At 44.0% G+C, this 16,618-nt stretch overlaps 1 protein-coding gene across 1 annotated transcript in view; it reads left to right on the top strand.

Moving 5' to 3' along the window:
* The window catches only part of LOC121696193 (receptor-type tyrosine-protein phosphatase U-like), a 216,030-nt gene that overhangs the window by 165,929 nt on the left and 33,483 nt on the right, over window positions 1-16,618 (top strand). The window contains 2 exon segments of the mRNA XM_042077539.1: window positions 4,440-4,476; window positions 15,063-15,201. Of these exon segments, the coding sequence (XP_041933473.1) occupies window positions 4,440-4,476; window positions 15,063-15,201 (176 nt within the window).

Genomic DNA, 16,618 nt, shown 5'->3' on the forward strand with positions numbered 1-16,618 from the left:
TAAGGGACCGGATTTCTCATTCAGGAGAGATTTCATTATTTGTCACATACACAGTTATCCATAACAGTATATACTACTACTGTATATAGATATAAACCTGGTCAATCTTTGGACCTATATTATTTTTAGGGTGTAGAGACATACATACATGTCTACATTTAAACATTGACAACGGTTTTGCGTTTTTTATGTACTCTGTGTTTCTTATTAACACATTGCATAGCCATTGTACACATTGTTAGCTTACCATTCATATCACTATGTTATCGTCAGTACTATCAGTTACATATTAGCAGTATATTATGGAATATTTATGACAGACCAGGAAGTTGTTTGTACTTTTGTGCTGTGCATCAAGGACAATTCACATTGTGGAATACATTTGGCTACATTTTATCCTCTTTGCTTGCATAGCCATTGCACTAACCCTTGTAATTACATTGTTATTACATTGCATTTATGGGCTGTCATGTTATGTTATTTAATATATTCCATATTGTATGCTTATTTGTAGTATAGTTACACAATTTAGTATGTCACTGAGTTACATAAGTGTGCCCCAAATTACTTTTGGAGGACGGAAAGTTTGAAGTTTGTTTGTTTACTTTTAAGAATCCACCCATTGTTGTCTCCAAAATGAGTGCCACTTGCCAGGCAGAGGCATTTATTTAATAGACATGCGGTGAGCTGACCGAATCCAAACTGTTTTGACTCGTGGGCTGGTGTGTGATGGCTGGGGGTTAGCCCAGGTTTCTTTGAAAGGGCCTCAAGAGATGAACTGAGAAAGAGAGAATGAGAGAAAAAGGAGAAAGAGTCGAAGATGGGCTCGGAGTGGATCGAGCGTGGCGAATGGTGACGCAGTGGAGGAAAAGAAAAGAAGAAAAAACACTTTTCATAAACGTATTTCAGCGTTCGGCGGCGGCGGCGGATGGCTCGGGGTGAATGACTTCCAGCTGGTGTCTCACGATGCAGCCTCGCCAGCTTTCTGCTCCAAGCTGTCAATAGGAGAAAAGCCTCTCGCTTTCATCTCCCGCCAAACCCTCCTGGATTATCTCTCTCTTTCCCCGAGCTCTTTCTCTCTCTCTCTCTCTCTCTCTCTCTCTCTCTCTCTCAGTCTCACCGTCTTTCCAGGCGCACCCATAACCGTCTCATTAACTCTGTATAATCTGAGCGGCTAGCTCCTCATTAGACGCACTGGGTTTCCCCCTTCTCGCTCCCCAAGAGGCGTTATGTTTTGTGTCTCGTGTAAAGAGGGAGCGAACACGTTGCAATGCGCACCTACATCCCTCGCCTTCCCGCCTTCCCTTAATCCGTCGAGTTAACCTGCCAGGTGGTACGCGTCGGTGGAAGCAGGGGGAAAGGTGGTCAGAACACATTGTGGATGATCGAAGACTCAGACACAAACTCCTTCGGATTGCCGCAGGCTTCGGTTTGTCCATGTAGGAAAAAGAAGAGGAAGATATAAAAAAAGAAAAACAAAGCTGACTGTACTGTACTACTCAGACAAGGCCCCCACATGGCCTTAGTTGTGTGTGTGCTCTGTGTAACTGTCTATCATCTAGATCTACAAAGTGACTCTGCACTTGACTGTCAGTCAAAATGACTGGTGCTTTTGGACTTCCACAAACCTGAACAAGCCAAGCCAACCAGTCAAAAGAGATTGAAGTAGATACAGCCAGCAAAGTTGTTTTGACTGCCTCCAAAAATGTTATACATATCACCTCGCGTGCTTACCTAACATTGGCTCCACAGAGAACTTTCCGGTTGCCATGTCCTTCTCAGACATGCTTGGTCCATCTAATTGCACCAGCTGCTGCTGTGTAGATAGATAGATAGATAGATAGATAGATACTTTATTGATCCCCAAGGTTGTCCCCCTACAAGGCATCATTCACTTAGCCACATAGGCATTCTGAAACACTTCAGGCTGGTTCATGACAAGTTCATGACAAGTACAAGCATCCAGTGATTATTCAGACGTGTTCAGGTTTTTATTGTTAATCGCACCGCTGCTTGCTCTCTTACTCGACAGCTCCGAGATTTGTTCCAGACGTGCTCGGATTCGACCTGAATGCCTGACTGTCCTCGAGTCAAAGTGACTGAAAGCGCCGTATTATTCTGACAATTATTCTGGATAATTAGGTGTAGGTTTACTGAGCACTGTGCGGCGTCTCTCCCAATTTTTAACTGTAATTACTTTGACTGGCTTGTCGCAAACTAGAGCTTCAAAGACATATGCTCTGTGCAATCAGTTTAGAGTAAATAAATAAACATTTCTCACTCACCTTACCACACAAACACACACACACACACACACACAAACGAACACACACACTGTCAAGTTCTCAGGGGATTTTCTACTTCACTTCTGCCCAAAAAAGGCCTTGGCCATCAACAGGGTTAGATCAGTTGGAATCAACTCACACGTCTTCTTCTTTAATCTTTCTTCTTTGTTTTATTTAGTTAGCTTCTCATGTTCAATTATGACTTGTTATTAGTTAGATTTTTAAATCAGTTTACATCAGATTATGTCAGACTATGTCAGGTTGAAAACCTTTACAAGAAAAGAGAAAACAAAACACAAAATACAGCAATTCCTAAAAACTACCTACCTTCAAATATACAAACAAATATAAAGTTCTCCTTAACCTTACATTCATTTAACTATGCAACACTACTACAAAAGCACAGTCACTACTGTGGTTTTACTCCCATGCTACTACTATCATGCTATTACATAAGCTAACATGAGCACAAGGCAGTTAGAAATCAGCTACATTAACTTTAGCACTCTTACCAACAACATTTGCATTTAACATTAAACAACTGAAAAATATTAACATCAAACCATCATCCTAACAGTAGCATCCCTGGAAATGTCCAGCAAGTAAAGTCTTTCCCCACTTCACTATCTTTAACAACAGTTCAACATGTGCTTCTCAGCTCAACTTCACAGCTTCTCACTACATGTGCTTGAAGATAACTCTGCACTTCCTGCTTTCTGGCATGATAACTGTAAAGTCTCCACTTCCCTCTTCAAAATAAAAGTATCTTTTTTTCTTTCTCAAAACAAAAGTCCCTTTCCATTTGCGATCCAACAGCATACACACACACACATACACACACACATACACACACACACACACACACACACAAACACACACAGCACCAGTTTCTTATCAAGTTATTCTCAAAGTCATCCTTTTCTGGTTTATTCTTGCATTGGAAAAAATAAATAAACTCAAACAAACGTTGCAACACTGACAGACCCATTGGGCCATGCATCCCAGCAGTCTACGCCAGTGTGTGACAGCACGCCCATAAAACACTGTGCAAAGGTGCCAGCCTCGTCCCTCATTTCTCTTAAGTGAGATACCCTTGCGGAAGGACAATATGAAGGTAACATATTGGCTCGCACTTGAGTAACGAGGGAAGCCAGCTGAGAATAACACACCTTCAGGGGGTTGGGTGCCTGGGATGGTGTGTGTGTGTGGGGGGGGGGGGGGGGGGGGGGGGCATAGGTGGAATCAAGCTGAAACAGATTTTCAAATAAAAAGGCAATTTAACCGCAGTTTAGGGGAAGGGTCATGGCTCCAATCTGGGAACATGCATTTGCATAATTGCCCCATAAAGCATGATCTCACATCTGTAAGTCTTAATTTGACGATATGTCCCTCTTCCTGTGTGTGTGTGTGTGTGTGTGTGCGCACATTTGAGAACACCACAGGACCCTAGTAAGAAAATGCACGATTGAGTTAGTGGAACGAAACACTTCCTGTTTGTGTGTGTGTGTGTGCACATTTGAGGCCATGACTTGCATTATTACCACAGGACCCTAGTGAGAATCCACGGTTGAGTAACAGTGAGATGTCATTAGCAACTTGTCATAAGCAATTTTATTTAGCCCCATCTTTTTAACCAATTAGCTTACTCCTTGTGTGTGTGTGTGTGTGAGAGAGAGAGAGAGAGAGAGAGATGTGTAACAGTGTAACGTAACAGTGAAATGCCATTAACAATACCAGCCTTATTTAGCCCCATCATTTTAACCAATTAGCTTACTCCAATTCAGCTTTACGTGAGTGGGGGGTGCTGTGGAGCAACTGCTTATGACGCCCATACCATACATGGGTCCACGTTTCCATGGGGACCCGGTTTCAAGTCCGACACGGGTCATTTCCTGGTCCCACCCCATCACTCGTTCCTGTCACCCTCTCTACTATCCTGTCCAATCAAAGGCATAATATATATTACAAAACGAGTTTTTCATATGAGTGTCATCCTCAGACAAAAAATAAGGCCTCATAGCAGCCAAACATACAACAAGCCCAACTGAACATTGTGGATTTCTTTGGGTTAGTAAACAGCTGTTTCGGTTAAACAGTCATTTCAAAATCAATGCTAACATTAGCCTTGACCTTTCCTTTCTTCTCTTTCTGCAGGAGACAAGAATCAACTGCGTCCGGATTGCTCGCAAAGGTAACGCTGCAGACTTTTTTTTTACTCTTCTTACTTGGGGCAACTGTGGCCTACTGGTTAGCGCTTCGGACTTCGGTTCGAACCCCGACCAGTAGGCATGGCTGAAGTGCCCTTGAGCAAGGCACCTAACCCCTTACTGCTCCCCGAGCGCCGCTGTTGTTGCAGGCAGCTCACTGCGCCGGGATTAGTGTGTGCTTCACTTCACTGTGTGCTGAGTGTGTCTCACTAATTCACGGATTGGGATAAATGCAGAGACCAAATTTCCCTCACGGGATCAAAAGAGTACATATACTTATACTGTATTTATACTTATACTCTCTTCTGCCTTAAGGGATTTCTGTCTCCTTTTTGATTTTCGCTTCAGTAGTTTATTTTTTATCTCTTTTCTTCTCTGCGGCTGCAGTGTAATGCGGGTTTTCAGGCCATGTGTCCCATTCATCTCATCTATGGCGTAATCTCTCTCTGTACTGTAAGAGAAGCTTTAACAACTAGGAGCTCGTAGGGGGTATTTCAGAGAGCATAATGTCTCAGTTAACCAGGTTTTGAATCTTTTTGACCTTCTGTTTATATGATGCCGGTGTTTTAGGGCCTTAAAACTCACTTTTTTTGTACGTCTTCCAGAACAGAAAGTTTTCAAACCTTCTGCCAGTTTGACACAAGCTTGGTTAGAGTAGGCTAGACTTACACATGCTCTATCCAGGTTGTAAATAGAAAAATATTGTGTTGAAAACATTTCCTTTCCCATGTGGATGAGGCCTGAGTCAGTTTAATTATCTAGTGGACTTCCTAGTGTTGCTTTGTGAGAAATCCCTCAGGCTTGGATGCTTGGAGCTGCATAACAAACAGATAGCTAGAAGAGTGTTCCCAGAACCTTTGAACGGTTCTGGCATGAGTAAGATCGGGGGCCAAAACTGATCTGAAGACAGTGCTTCTAAAAAAAGGGTTCTGGCAGAAAGACCATGAGCAGATGTCGGTTGCTGGCCTTAAAACTGACCTGGAGTCCAACATTCTAAAGGATCCTGTCTGAAAGACCCTGAGGACCTTGTTGGTTGTCAGCTTTTAAAGGCCCAAAGTGAGTGATTCTCTTTTTGAGACAGACAGAGGCAGGGAAGAGGTAGTGGAAATAGTGAAAGAGAGAGAGAGAGAGGGGTAGATAGGCAGTCCTCTTCTGGGGGAGCAGAGGCCTCTGATATTAAAGGCTTGGCAGCACCATCCCGCTCCTTTGATGAAAATCCTTTGTCTCATTATATAGAGTATAGATGTACCCCACACACACACACACACACACACACAACACACACACACACACACACACACACACACACACACACACACACACACACACACACACACACACACACACACACACACTCCTTCATCTCTTTCTCCCTCATCTCTTCCTCCTCTTTTTTCTCCACCTCTTTCTTCTTCATCATCTTCCTCCTCTTCCTCTGTCTCTTCTCCTTCTAAAGGGGGCACAATAAAAATGGAATTCCTTCCTCTGCTCTGCTCTCCTCTCCCTCATTTCCGAGCGGGTGACATCAAAGCCTGCTCCCCTTTTATAGTCAGAGCAGGAGGCACACTTGAGTTGGAGTTGCACTTGAAGTGGGGATGGGGATTGGGGTGGGTGGAGTAGGGTGGGGTGGGGTGTGTGTGTGTGGGGGGGGGGGGGGGGGGGGAGAGAGAGAGAGAGATATGGGGCGGGTGTGTGTGGGGGTGGGAGGTGCCTTTGTGTATTTATAGGTTCTGTCATTTCTAGGGCTGGGGGCCGTGGAGTGTGTCACTGTAGGGTCTCCATCTCTCCTCCTCCTCCTCCTCCTCCTCCTCCTCCCTCGTTTTTCGCTCATCTCTTTCTATGCGTGTCTCTCATGCTGTATTTCTCGAGTTTACTTTCTTTCACTGTCCTTGTCTCGCTCCCCTATCTTTTTGTGTTTTGCTTTTCTCCGCTCCCCGAGAAGTCTTTTAGCTTCCCCCTAACCCTGCCTCTTTGTCTTTTCATCCTCTCTCTCTCTCTCTCTCTCTCTCTCTCTCTCTCTCTCTCTCTCTCTCTCTCTCTCTCTTTCTCCCTCTCTCCTCCGTCTCCCCATGTTTCAGTAGCCCTCCGTCCATCTCGGGGTGAATTAGCCCGAGCAGGTTGATGTGGAGCGTGAAGCAGAGAAACACTGCCGGCGTTTAGTCTGGTGTCAGAGAAACACTACTAGCGTCACACCCCAGGAGCTCTCGCCATTTCTCATTAATTACACCGCCGTGACCAATAGCCTTCCTCCTCTGTTTTTATTCATCTTCTTCCGCTTCTTCTTCATCTTTTTATTTATGTTTTCTTATACAGTATATCCTCGTTTTCTCTCCTACATCTTCTTCTACTTTTCTTAGGGTGGTTCTTCTGCTTATTTATTTTATGTTTTCTTCTTCATTTTCCTCTTTTACTTCTTTCTCTTCGTCTTGCTCTTTTTCTTATTTGACCTCTAGCTTTTTTCCTACCCCTCTTCCTCCTCTTCCTCCTCTTCCTCCTATTCCACCACCTCTGGCCCTGACACTTCCCATTACCCATCAGCCTTTGAGCAGGGTTGTGCTGAGGAGTTTTGTGTCATGTTGAACTGTTCCATGGGCATTACTTTGTGGAACCAATTTCCTTTGTCGAGAGCTCTGTGAAAAGATTTCATATGAGTCATGCAATGGGACAGGTCTGGCTGTTTGACTGGCCAGAGAGAAAGCGCACACAAGAGAGGCAGAAACAGAGAGAGAGAGAGAGAGAGAGAGAGTGTGTGTGTATGTGTGTGTGTGTGTGTGTCTGTGTGTGTGTGTGCGTGTGTGTGTGTGTGTATATATGTGATATATGTGTGTATGTGTGTGTGTGTGTGTGTGTATGACTGCCCTCCACCGTGCTGTTTCAGGTCTCCTTCATTTGGCCTCAGGGAAGCCCTTCACCATGTTTGTTTTGTGGCCGAATGAGCCGGCCAGCAGAGAACAGCATCTGCAGATCCAGTTAATACAGGTGTCCAGAAAGACATGGACTCCATCACCACAACAGAGCGTTCACTTGAACCGCACACACTGACCTCATCCAAGCCAGAGTGGACGATCAGAGCAGATTGTTTATATCTCGCGTCTAATGCCTCATTTTCTCATCTCATTCATTTATCTCCACTGATGGGGGAATTTTTACTTAACGCTCGCGCAGATGGTGTGAATATTTTTTTCTCCAAAGATTTATTTATTTTGGGTCCAAATGGCAGTGTTTTCTCTTTCTGAGCAGCAGCAGGGTTGGTTAGACGTGGGGAGGGGTGGATGGGGGGGGGGTGTTGGTGGGGCAACAGGCAGGACATTCATCTAGAGGGGGGGGGGGGGGGGGGGGGGTGGACATCATGCAGGCTCTTTGGCCCTGATACCAACATTGGAGGTAGAACGGGAGTCATGTGTTGGATGCAGAGAATGGGATTCTAAATAAGGGCCCATCTACTAGCTTGGTTTCTCTCTCTCTGTTTCTCACACACACACACACACACACACACACACACACACACACACACACACACACACACATGGCTGTCAGTGCCCAGACCTCGCAGCTGCTGGATCTTGCCGCTGGAATGGTGGGTGCAGTGGTGGATGATTGGTGCCCGCCACTGGGTGCCAGCCCTCTCTGTGTGCTCCATCCAGACAGATTGCCCACGCTTGCTCATGTCCTAGATGACTTTCTGCCCCCCACCTCCCAGCCTGGAGAGGATGCCACTGAATGGTGGGAGGGAGGGGGTGTGTGTGAGTGTGTTGGGGGGGGGGGGGGGGGGGGGGAGTCAGGCATGATTTGGTTTGGACTAGAGGTTTTGGCAGAGTGTTTGGCTGTTCATGTGAGGGATTTATGATTTGTGTCTGTGGGTGGGTGGGTGGTGCATGGGTGCGTGTGTGTGTGTGTGTGTGTGTGTGTGTGTGTGTGTGTGTGTGTGTGTGTGATTGATCTGGTAGGTGATTTACCTTGTTTGCACAGATGCACAGTCAGTCTGGTACCTGGCTGAATGGATGTTACTGCAGTGCTGGACTACGCTGGCAGCAACCCCCCTCCCCATCTCTCCTCTTTCTTTCTCTTTCCATCCCTCTCTTTCTCTCTCTCTCTTGCTTCCAATATATCCTCTTTCTCTCTCTCTTTCTCTCTCTCTCTCTCTCTCTCTCTCTCTCTCTCTCTCTTTCATCGAATGCCAGTGTAGAGGTTTGTAGTTTAGCAGCAGGAGAAGTTGTAGGGCATGACAATATTCTGTCAGCGGCCCGCATGAACAATGCGATTGTGCTGTTTTTGGGCACGGTTGAGTTGGCTAATGAGCTGGTTGAAAGGGGTTTAGTGGTTGACGGCATTTTTACTGTCGTCCTTCCTCTCTCCACTCCTTCAAAGAAAGTGACTTTGTCAAATGTTCCCCCATTTATTAAAGATGAGGTTTTGGCGGAATTTTTATCACGGTATGGTAAATTGGTTTCCGCAATTAAAAAGATTCCAATTGGAAGCAAATCCCCACTTCTGAAACACGTAGTGTCGTTCAGGCGATCCGTATTTATGATTCTAAAAGATAACAAAGATGATTTGGATCTAACTCTAAACGTGAAGGTGGATAACTTCAGTTATGTTATCTATGCTTCAACAAGTGTCATGAAGTGCTTTGGTTGTGGGCAATCAGGGCACCTTGTTCGTGCATGTCCTAAGGAAAAGGGGAATTCGAGTGATGTGCAAATAAATCACGAAAACACCAGTAGGCCTATGCCTAATGAAATTGTGGTAGATGAGCAGTCTGCCGAAATGGGTGCGTCTACTGCTGCGGTTGCAGCACCCGCTGTATCCAGTGGGCCTTCGTCTGCCTCAGCCGAGTCAGTAGGGGCAGATCATGCTTCCCTTTTGCGGGAAGAGGTTAACGGGGTAACCCCGATTGATAAACCAGTAGGCCGAGAACAAAGTTCTCCCACAGATGACGCAGTGAACGCAGAATCTGAGAGTCATTCCACACAGAACTCGCAGACCAGTGCTTCTGCTGTCAATTATGACCAAGTTCTTGCGTCTCTAGATGAATCCCTCATGGTGACGGAGGAAAATGTTTTTAAAATGCCCCCCAAAAGAAAGAGATCTAAAAGGACTAAAAAGAGCGATAATTTAACAGATCTTAGCGGCACAGATAACGAATACGAAAGTGATTTCTCTGACTGTAGCGTTACCTGTAGCTTACGTCATAGTGGGTTTGCTAGTTGCGATTATAGTGTGGAAGACATAAAATCCTTCTTGACAAAAACAAAACATATGAGAAATGTTCGGATTGACGACTACTTCCCTGATGTGGAGCAGTTCACCACGAAAACTAAATCTTTTTTGGGTGAGGGCTGCTTCACAAATCCAGAGTGCTTCCGTCTCAAAAAGATATTGACCAAGATTAACGTTTTGTTAAATAGCGATGTCTGATGTTGGTCTATTTTTCACATGTATTATGATGATGGCGTGTACACAACTCTTTTATTTTTTTATTTTTATCATGGGTGAAATCAGAATTGCTTCTTTAAATTTAAATGGGGCCAGGGAAAGAAGCAAGAGAGCCTTGTTGTTTGAAACGATTAAGAAGAATAGATTTGATGTGCTTCTTGCTCAAGAAACTCACTCTGATGCCTCAATTGCTGCTGACTGGGCAAGTGAGTTTGATGGCCTGTCAATTTTAAGTCACAACACTTCCAATAGTGGTGGTGTTGCCATTCTGTTTTCTCGGACCTTTACTCCCATTTCCTACCAGACTGAGGAATTAGTCAAGGGTAGACTCCTAAAAGTCAGAGCCCAATTTGAAAACAATTTCTTTGTTTTTTTGTGTGTTTATGCACCCACTACACCAATTGATAGAATGCTTTTCTTGAATATGCTAAATGATGCTCTATGCAATTGTGAATCTGAGGATTTTTTACTCCTGGGAGGTGATTTTAATTGTACTGAAAATGCAATGGATAGGAATCATGTAGAGCCACACATGCCCTCACGCAGAAGACTCATAGAACTGATGAATGCAAATGAGCTTGTTGATGTCTGGAGGAACTTTCACAGTACTCAGAAGCAATACACATGGGTTCACTCCTACAATAACCTTTTGTCATTGGCTAGACTGGACAGGTTTTATGGTTTTAAGCATCAGCTGAGTTTGTTTAGGAAATGTGCGATCATCCCAGTTGGTTTTTCAGACCACAGTTTGGTTTTTTGTTCTCTTTCTTTGAGTTCTGTAAAGTCTAAAAGTGCTTATTGGCATTTTAATAATAACTTGTCATCGGGTGGCCATTTTAGAGAGGTATTTAGACTGTTTTGGCAGGATTTTAAGAACACAAAGCCATCTTTTAGCTCGTTGCAACAGTGGTGGGACTTTGGTAAGTCACAAATAAGACAACTGTGTCAGGATTATACTTTCAGTGTCACAAGGGACATAACTCGTTCAATGGTGAAACTTGAAAAGGAAATAATTGAACTCCAGCATTTAGCTGAACAAACTGGCAACCAGACTTACACAGCAAATGTTAAAGCGAAGCAGAAATCATTGGCTGACCTGCTAGGCATAAAGGCACAGGGAGCTCTGGTCAGGTCCCGCTTTCAGAGTGTGGAGTTGATGGACGCTCCTTCTAAATTCTTTTTTAATTTGGAAAAAAAGAATGGACAGAGGAGGTTCATTCACTCACTGCTTTCTGAGGATGGAGTTCTGTTGTCCAATCTGGCTGAAATACGTCAGAGAGCAGTCAGTTTTTACGAAGACCTATATAAGAGTGAGAGCTCGGATATTCAGGTGGATGACCAGTCCTTCTTTGAGAACCTACCCCAGGTGGCCGAAGAGGCGAATGCAGTCCTTGGAAGGGTTTTGACCCTAGAGGAGCTGCAGAGAGCCCTCCAGAGTATGGAGTGTGGAAAGGCACCGGGGTTGGATGGTCTACCGGTGGACTTCTATAAGTCCTTTTGGTCAGAAGTGGGTGAGGATGTGCTGACTGTTCTCAGCGACAGTCTTGCCAGGAGGCGGTTGCCACTGAGCTGCCGGAGGGCAATACTCACTTTGCTCCCCAAAAAAGGGGATTTGAATGACATAAAATCATGGAGACCTGTGTCAATCCTCTGTACTGAATATAAATTGCTCTCTAAAGCGTTGGCTAATAGATTGAGTGAAGTTGTGGAGCAGGTTGTCCATCCTGACCAGACCTACTGTGTGCCAGGTAGGCTGATTCAAAACAACATTTCATTGATCAGGGATATATTTGATGTAGGTAAGCTGTTTAACCTGGAATTCGGCTTAGTATCCATTGACCAAGAAAAAGCTTTTGATCGTGTAGAGCACAATTATTTGTGGAGTGCTCTGGCAGCCTTTGGTTTTTGCCCTGAGTTTATTGATATGATTAGAGTTCTGTATTGTGACATTGAGAGTATTTTAAAGGCTAATGGTGACTTGTGTGCTCCTTTTAAAGTCCACAGGGGGGTCAGACAAGGTTGTGCCTTATCTGGTATGTTGTACACCCTGGCAATTGAACCCCTATTGGTGAAGTTGAGGAAAGAGCTGGTGGGGGTGAGAATTCCAGCGTGTGAAAGTGTTTTTAAACTGTCAGCTTATGCAGACGATGTTGCAGTACTTGTGAATGGTCAAAGAGACATAAACACTATGTTAGAGATTTTTGATGATTTTAATGTTGTTTCCTCAGCAAGAGTAAACTGGTCCAAAAGTTTAGCTATGCTGGTCGGGACATGGTTAAATGAGCCAAGTCTTCCAGCTGGCTTACATTGGGCCAGGAGTGGTTTTAAATATCTTGGTGTTTTTTTAGGGGATGAAATGTTTATTCAAAAGAACTTTGATGGGGCTGTTGAAAAGGTAAAGGGCCGCCTTGATAAATGGAAATTCCTTTTAAATAAGATATCCTACAAGGGGCGTGTCCTTATTATCAATAATTTGGTGGCATCCACCCTTTGGCATCAGTTATCTTGTGTGGACCCTCCAGCACAGTTGCTGTCAAGAATCCAGTCAATCCTAGTGGATTTCTTCTGGGATAAACTTCACTGGGTTCCACAGAGCATCTTATACCTACCTAAAGAGGAAGGTGGACATGGACTTGTGCACCTACAAAGTAGGACAGCTGCCTTTCGGTTGCAGTTCGTCCAGCGTCTTCTCATGGGGCCTCTGGATTCCAGCTGGAAATATGTGGCGTGTGCCATTTTACAGACTTTTGATGGACTGGGGCTGGACAGAACTTTGTTTTGGATGGATCCAAAAAGATTGAACATCAACAAACTCCCTGTGTTTTATTGTAATTTATTTAAAGTTTGGTCCCTTTTAACAGTGCAACGCACAGGAAGCACAGAGTCTTTGTATTGGCTTTTAAAGGAGCCCCTAATCTATGGTTCTGTTTTAGATATGTCTCTTGAAAAGTCTCTTCCCACAATCACACATAGCCTTCTTAGGTCTGGAGTCATTACTATGGAGGGTTTACTCAAGGTAGCAGGACCAGATCTTGTTAACACTGAACAAGTTGCCAGTCAACTGGGGATGAGATCTATTCGAATAGTAGCTCAGCTACTTGAGAAATGGCGGGCCTCCCTAACAAGAGAACAATTGCAGTTGTTGGCAGACAACTTCAGAGGGCTGTGCAGTTCAGACTGTAATGATCCTTTTCCCAATCTTTCATTGTCGCCAAATTTGACAGGTTGTACTGGTTCTTACTTGCATTTTGATCAATTGTCTCTTTTGGGTCAGAAGCCAGCTACTGGCAAGTGTTTATATAAACTGTGTGTGAAGTCTTTTAACAAAAAGTCTTTGGACAAGAGGGTGGAAACACCTTGGTGTACTGTTTTACAAATGGGGGATGATGTCCGACCCCAGTGGAGAGCACTATACAAGTCACCCTTAGCCAAAAAATGTGGAGATTTGCAATGGAGGATTCTGCATGGAGCAATTGCAGTCAATGCCTTTGTTTCAGTGTTGAATCCTGTTGTGGGTCAAGAGTGCCCATTTTGTTTTGTGAGAGAGACTGTGTTTCATGCTTTCATGCAGTGTGTAAGGCTAACACCTTTATTCGTGGTTCTACAGTCACTCTTTAATCATTTTAATGAAACATTTTCAATGGAGTCTTTTATTTTGGGTTTTAAATATGTGCGGAAACATCGTTTCAAATGTCAGCTGATCAACTTTCTCTTAGGTCAAGCAAAAATGGCAATCTATGTTAGTCGTAGAAACAAAATTGAGCAAACTTCTAGTGATGACCTAGTAATGGTCTTCTCAATACTTGTGAGGTCTCGCATGTTAATTGATTTTCATTTCTACAAAGCCATGATGAATCTTGAATCTTTTGAAGAAATTTGGTGTTATGATAGTGTGTTGTGTATGGTTGCTGATGGCGAATTGCAGTTTGCACATTTCTTGGAGAAAACTTGACTTGCTCCTTGATTTTATTTATTTATTTATTTTATCTTTAATGTGACTGTACATTGTGACAAAGTGATCATGTAAATACTTTGTGGCAAGAATGTAATAAAGGGTTTTTGAAATTCTCTCTCTCTTTCTCTCTCTCTTTCTCCCTTTCTTACTCACCGTATCTCTCTCTCTCTAACACTTTGTCTTCCTTTTCTCTTTCTTTCGTTTCTTCTTTTTCTCCTTTTTCCATTTCCTGAGAGTACTCATCCTGGTGACGGTGTTTCCCCCATGCCTGGATAATCACCAGCTTGGCACTGATAACCCTCCATCTTCTCCATCTCCCTCCCATCCACACAATACCATCGTTACGGCTGCAGGAGAACAGAGCTATACACTCCCAACACATTTCATTTTACGCCTCGACTGGCTGATGAGCATTATGTAATGCTATGCCATTGAGTTAACAATTGGCATAGATTATATAAGTATTGACCACAGTTAATCCTAAAGTCGCATTCAGACAGGAGGTGATAAGCGATGAAAGACCATGGAATGTTCATGTAATTAAGTGACGTGACATCAGGTGGACCACTGGCGATGGAAGATGTCACATGACAAAGTTAGAATAATTGGTGACATGCTTTTGGTGATAAGTGTGGCGGAAGTTGTCCTAATGCATTTCCATGGTCCTCAGAATGTGCTTATTTTTTGGGTCAGTGGTTCTGCACAGACAAGTAGTTTGACATTCCAGTTAGCTACAGCAACCTGCCAACTTTCCTTAACTGTCATCTAACTGGCACTGTCCTATAATTTTTTGCACATTCTTATTCTCAATAGTTTGTCCTTAAAGGTTAGCCTAGCTCAGAATAATTTGCTAGAAAATGATTATTATTCCAGTTAGCCTATAGCTAGCCTGTAGCTAAAAGGGTGCTGTAGGCTAACATGAACAATCCAATTCCAGTGAAATATACAAAGCTAGGCTAACAGTGTCAAACTGGATTATTGCATGCAAAGTGAAGGGAAGGGTATATATCTTCTTATCTAACTGGGGTAGACAGCAAGTAAGCTAATTCCCCAAAACATTGGCGTGTTCCTCTAAATGACTTGCTGGGATTTCTATTGTACCTTGTTTAGCATCTAGCAAATCAATACATGTAAATGGAAAAGTAATGTGTTTTTGCCTCCTTTCTGTGTCATTCCCAGCGGCCTGTAAAGACCATAAGAGGGCGCTAGAGGTCTCGCAGCATGCTGAGGAGATGGGCCTGATCCTGGGGGCGTGTGCGGGCGGCCTGGTAGTCCTGATCCTCCTGCTCGGGGCCATCGTCATCATCATCAAAAAGGGGTAAGAGACACTGCATAGATCTGCAGCTTTCTCAGAAATGTATCTGGCATCCATCCATGTTGGTTTCACCCTGTTTCACCAATGAGTTGGTAAGAGATGGACTTTGCCATGGCCTTCTGGCTGGTTGGGTCAGTGTGTGTTTAGCTGTGTCTCTTCATCACAGAAAAAAAGGCTCATTTAGTGTATTGTGTGTATCAAGCCAAAGTCTTTGAAATACATTTCTGAAATCATGAGATTGGCCTTGTAAGCAAACCGGTTTGCTTAATACTCTCCCTTTGGGCTTGTTTGGATCCCCAGTGGGGTCTGAATCAGCCAGTAAAATCTGAAGAATCGTGTGTGTGTGAGTGTGTGTTTTGATGTTTCTTGATGTAAATGTTTTTTACCAAGAGATGTTTTGACTGAATTCATATTTCTTGGGAGAGAACACAGAGGACTGAAGGGGGTAATGTTTAATAAAAGGTAGTATATGAGGTCAGGGAACTGGAACCACTGGAGGTAAAGCTTAAAGCATAGAGGAATACATGTTTATTTGTTTACATCAGAAGAAAGGGACAACAAAGGATGTGGACGATTTGGTATTTGAGGTTATTGTGTGTAAGGGCCCATATAGCCCTTTAAGATTCAGTTGACAGGTCGATTCAATGACAACATACAGTACATACAACGCAGCCTAAAGGGGCTGCAGGTCCCAATGGTCTTCAGATGGAGACATGCATCACAAGAAATATTTCTCTTTCTCCCAAACTGCCCCCTCCCACAAAAAAGTCAAAGCGACCTGCCTGTTTTCTCCACTATTATGCACCTCATGAAAAATGCAGTCCATTTGGAAAGCATGTGGCGCACACCACCCTACACACGCACACACACGCAGTCACACACACACACACACACACACACACACACACACACACACACACACACACACACACACACAAACACACACATACTGTAGGAGGTCTGTGGCCCACACCTGCATGCTGAATTGGCCTCCAGGGGCAGGCGAGGCCTTTGGTACCTTCATCTGGTCAATCTGAGCCCATCTGGATGTGCGGCGCCTCATCAAGGGCCATTTTATTCTGCTGCCCGCTAGATTACATGCACATAAAAGCCTGCGCCAGGACGAAAGGGTTTATTATGCCTTGGAGCAGAAAGGGATTTCTCTCTCTCCCTCTCCCTCTTTCTCTCTCTCTCTCTCTCTCTCTCTCTCTTCTCTCTCTCTCTCTCTCTCTCTCTCTCTCTCTCTCTGTTGCTTCCACTGTTGGGTCTCATGAGAGGAGGCAGAGGTGAGATTGTGATTTTGTTTAAGACCAGCTGCCACCTGTCTTTTTCTTACTGGTAGACTAAAGTGGTTTTGTTTTTCACTCTTGCAAGCCTGCCTGCCTGTGTGTGTGTGTGTGTGTGTGTGTGTGTGTGTGTG

This window comes from Alosa sapidissima, chromosome 21 (genome assembly GCF_018492685.1).
Source record: "Alosa sapidissima isolate fAloSap1 chromosome 21, fAloSap1.pri, whole genome shotgun sequence".
Taxonomy (NCBI): domain Eukaryota; kingdom Metazoa; phylum Chordata; class Actinopteri; order Clupeiformes; family Clupeidae; genus Alosa; species Alosa sapidissima.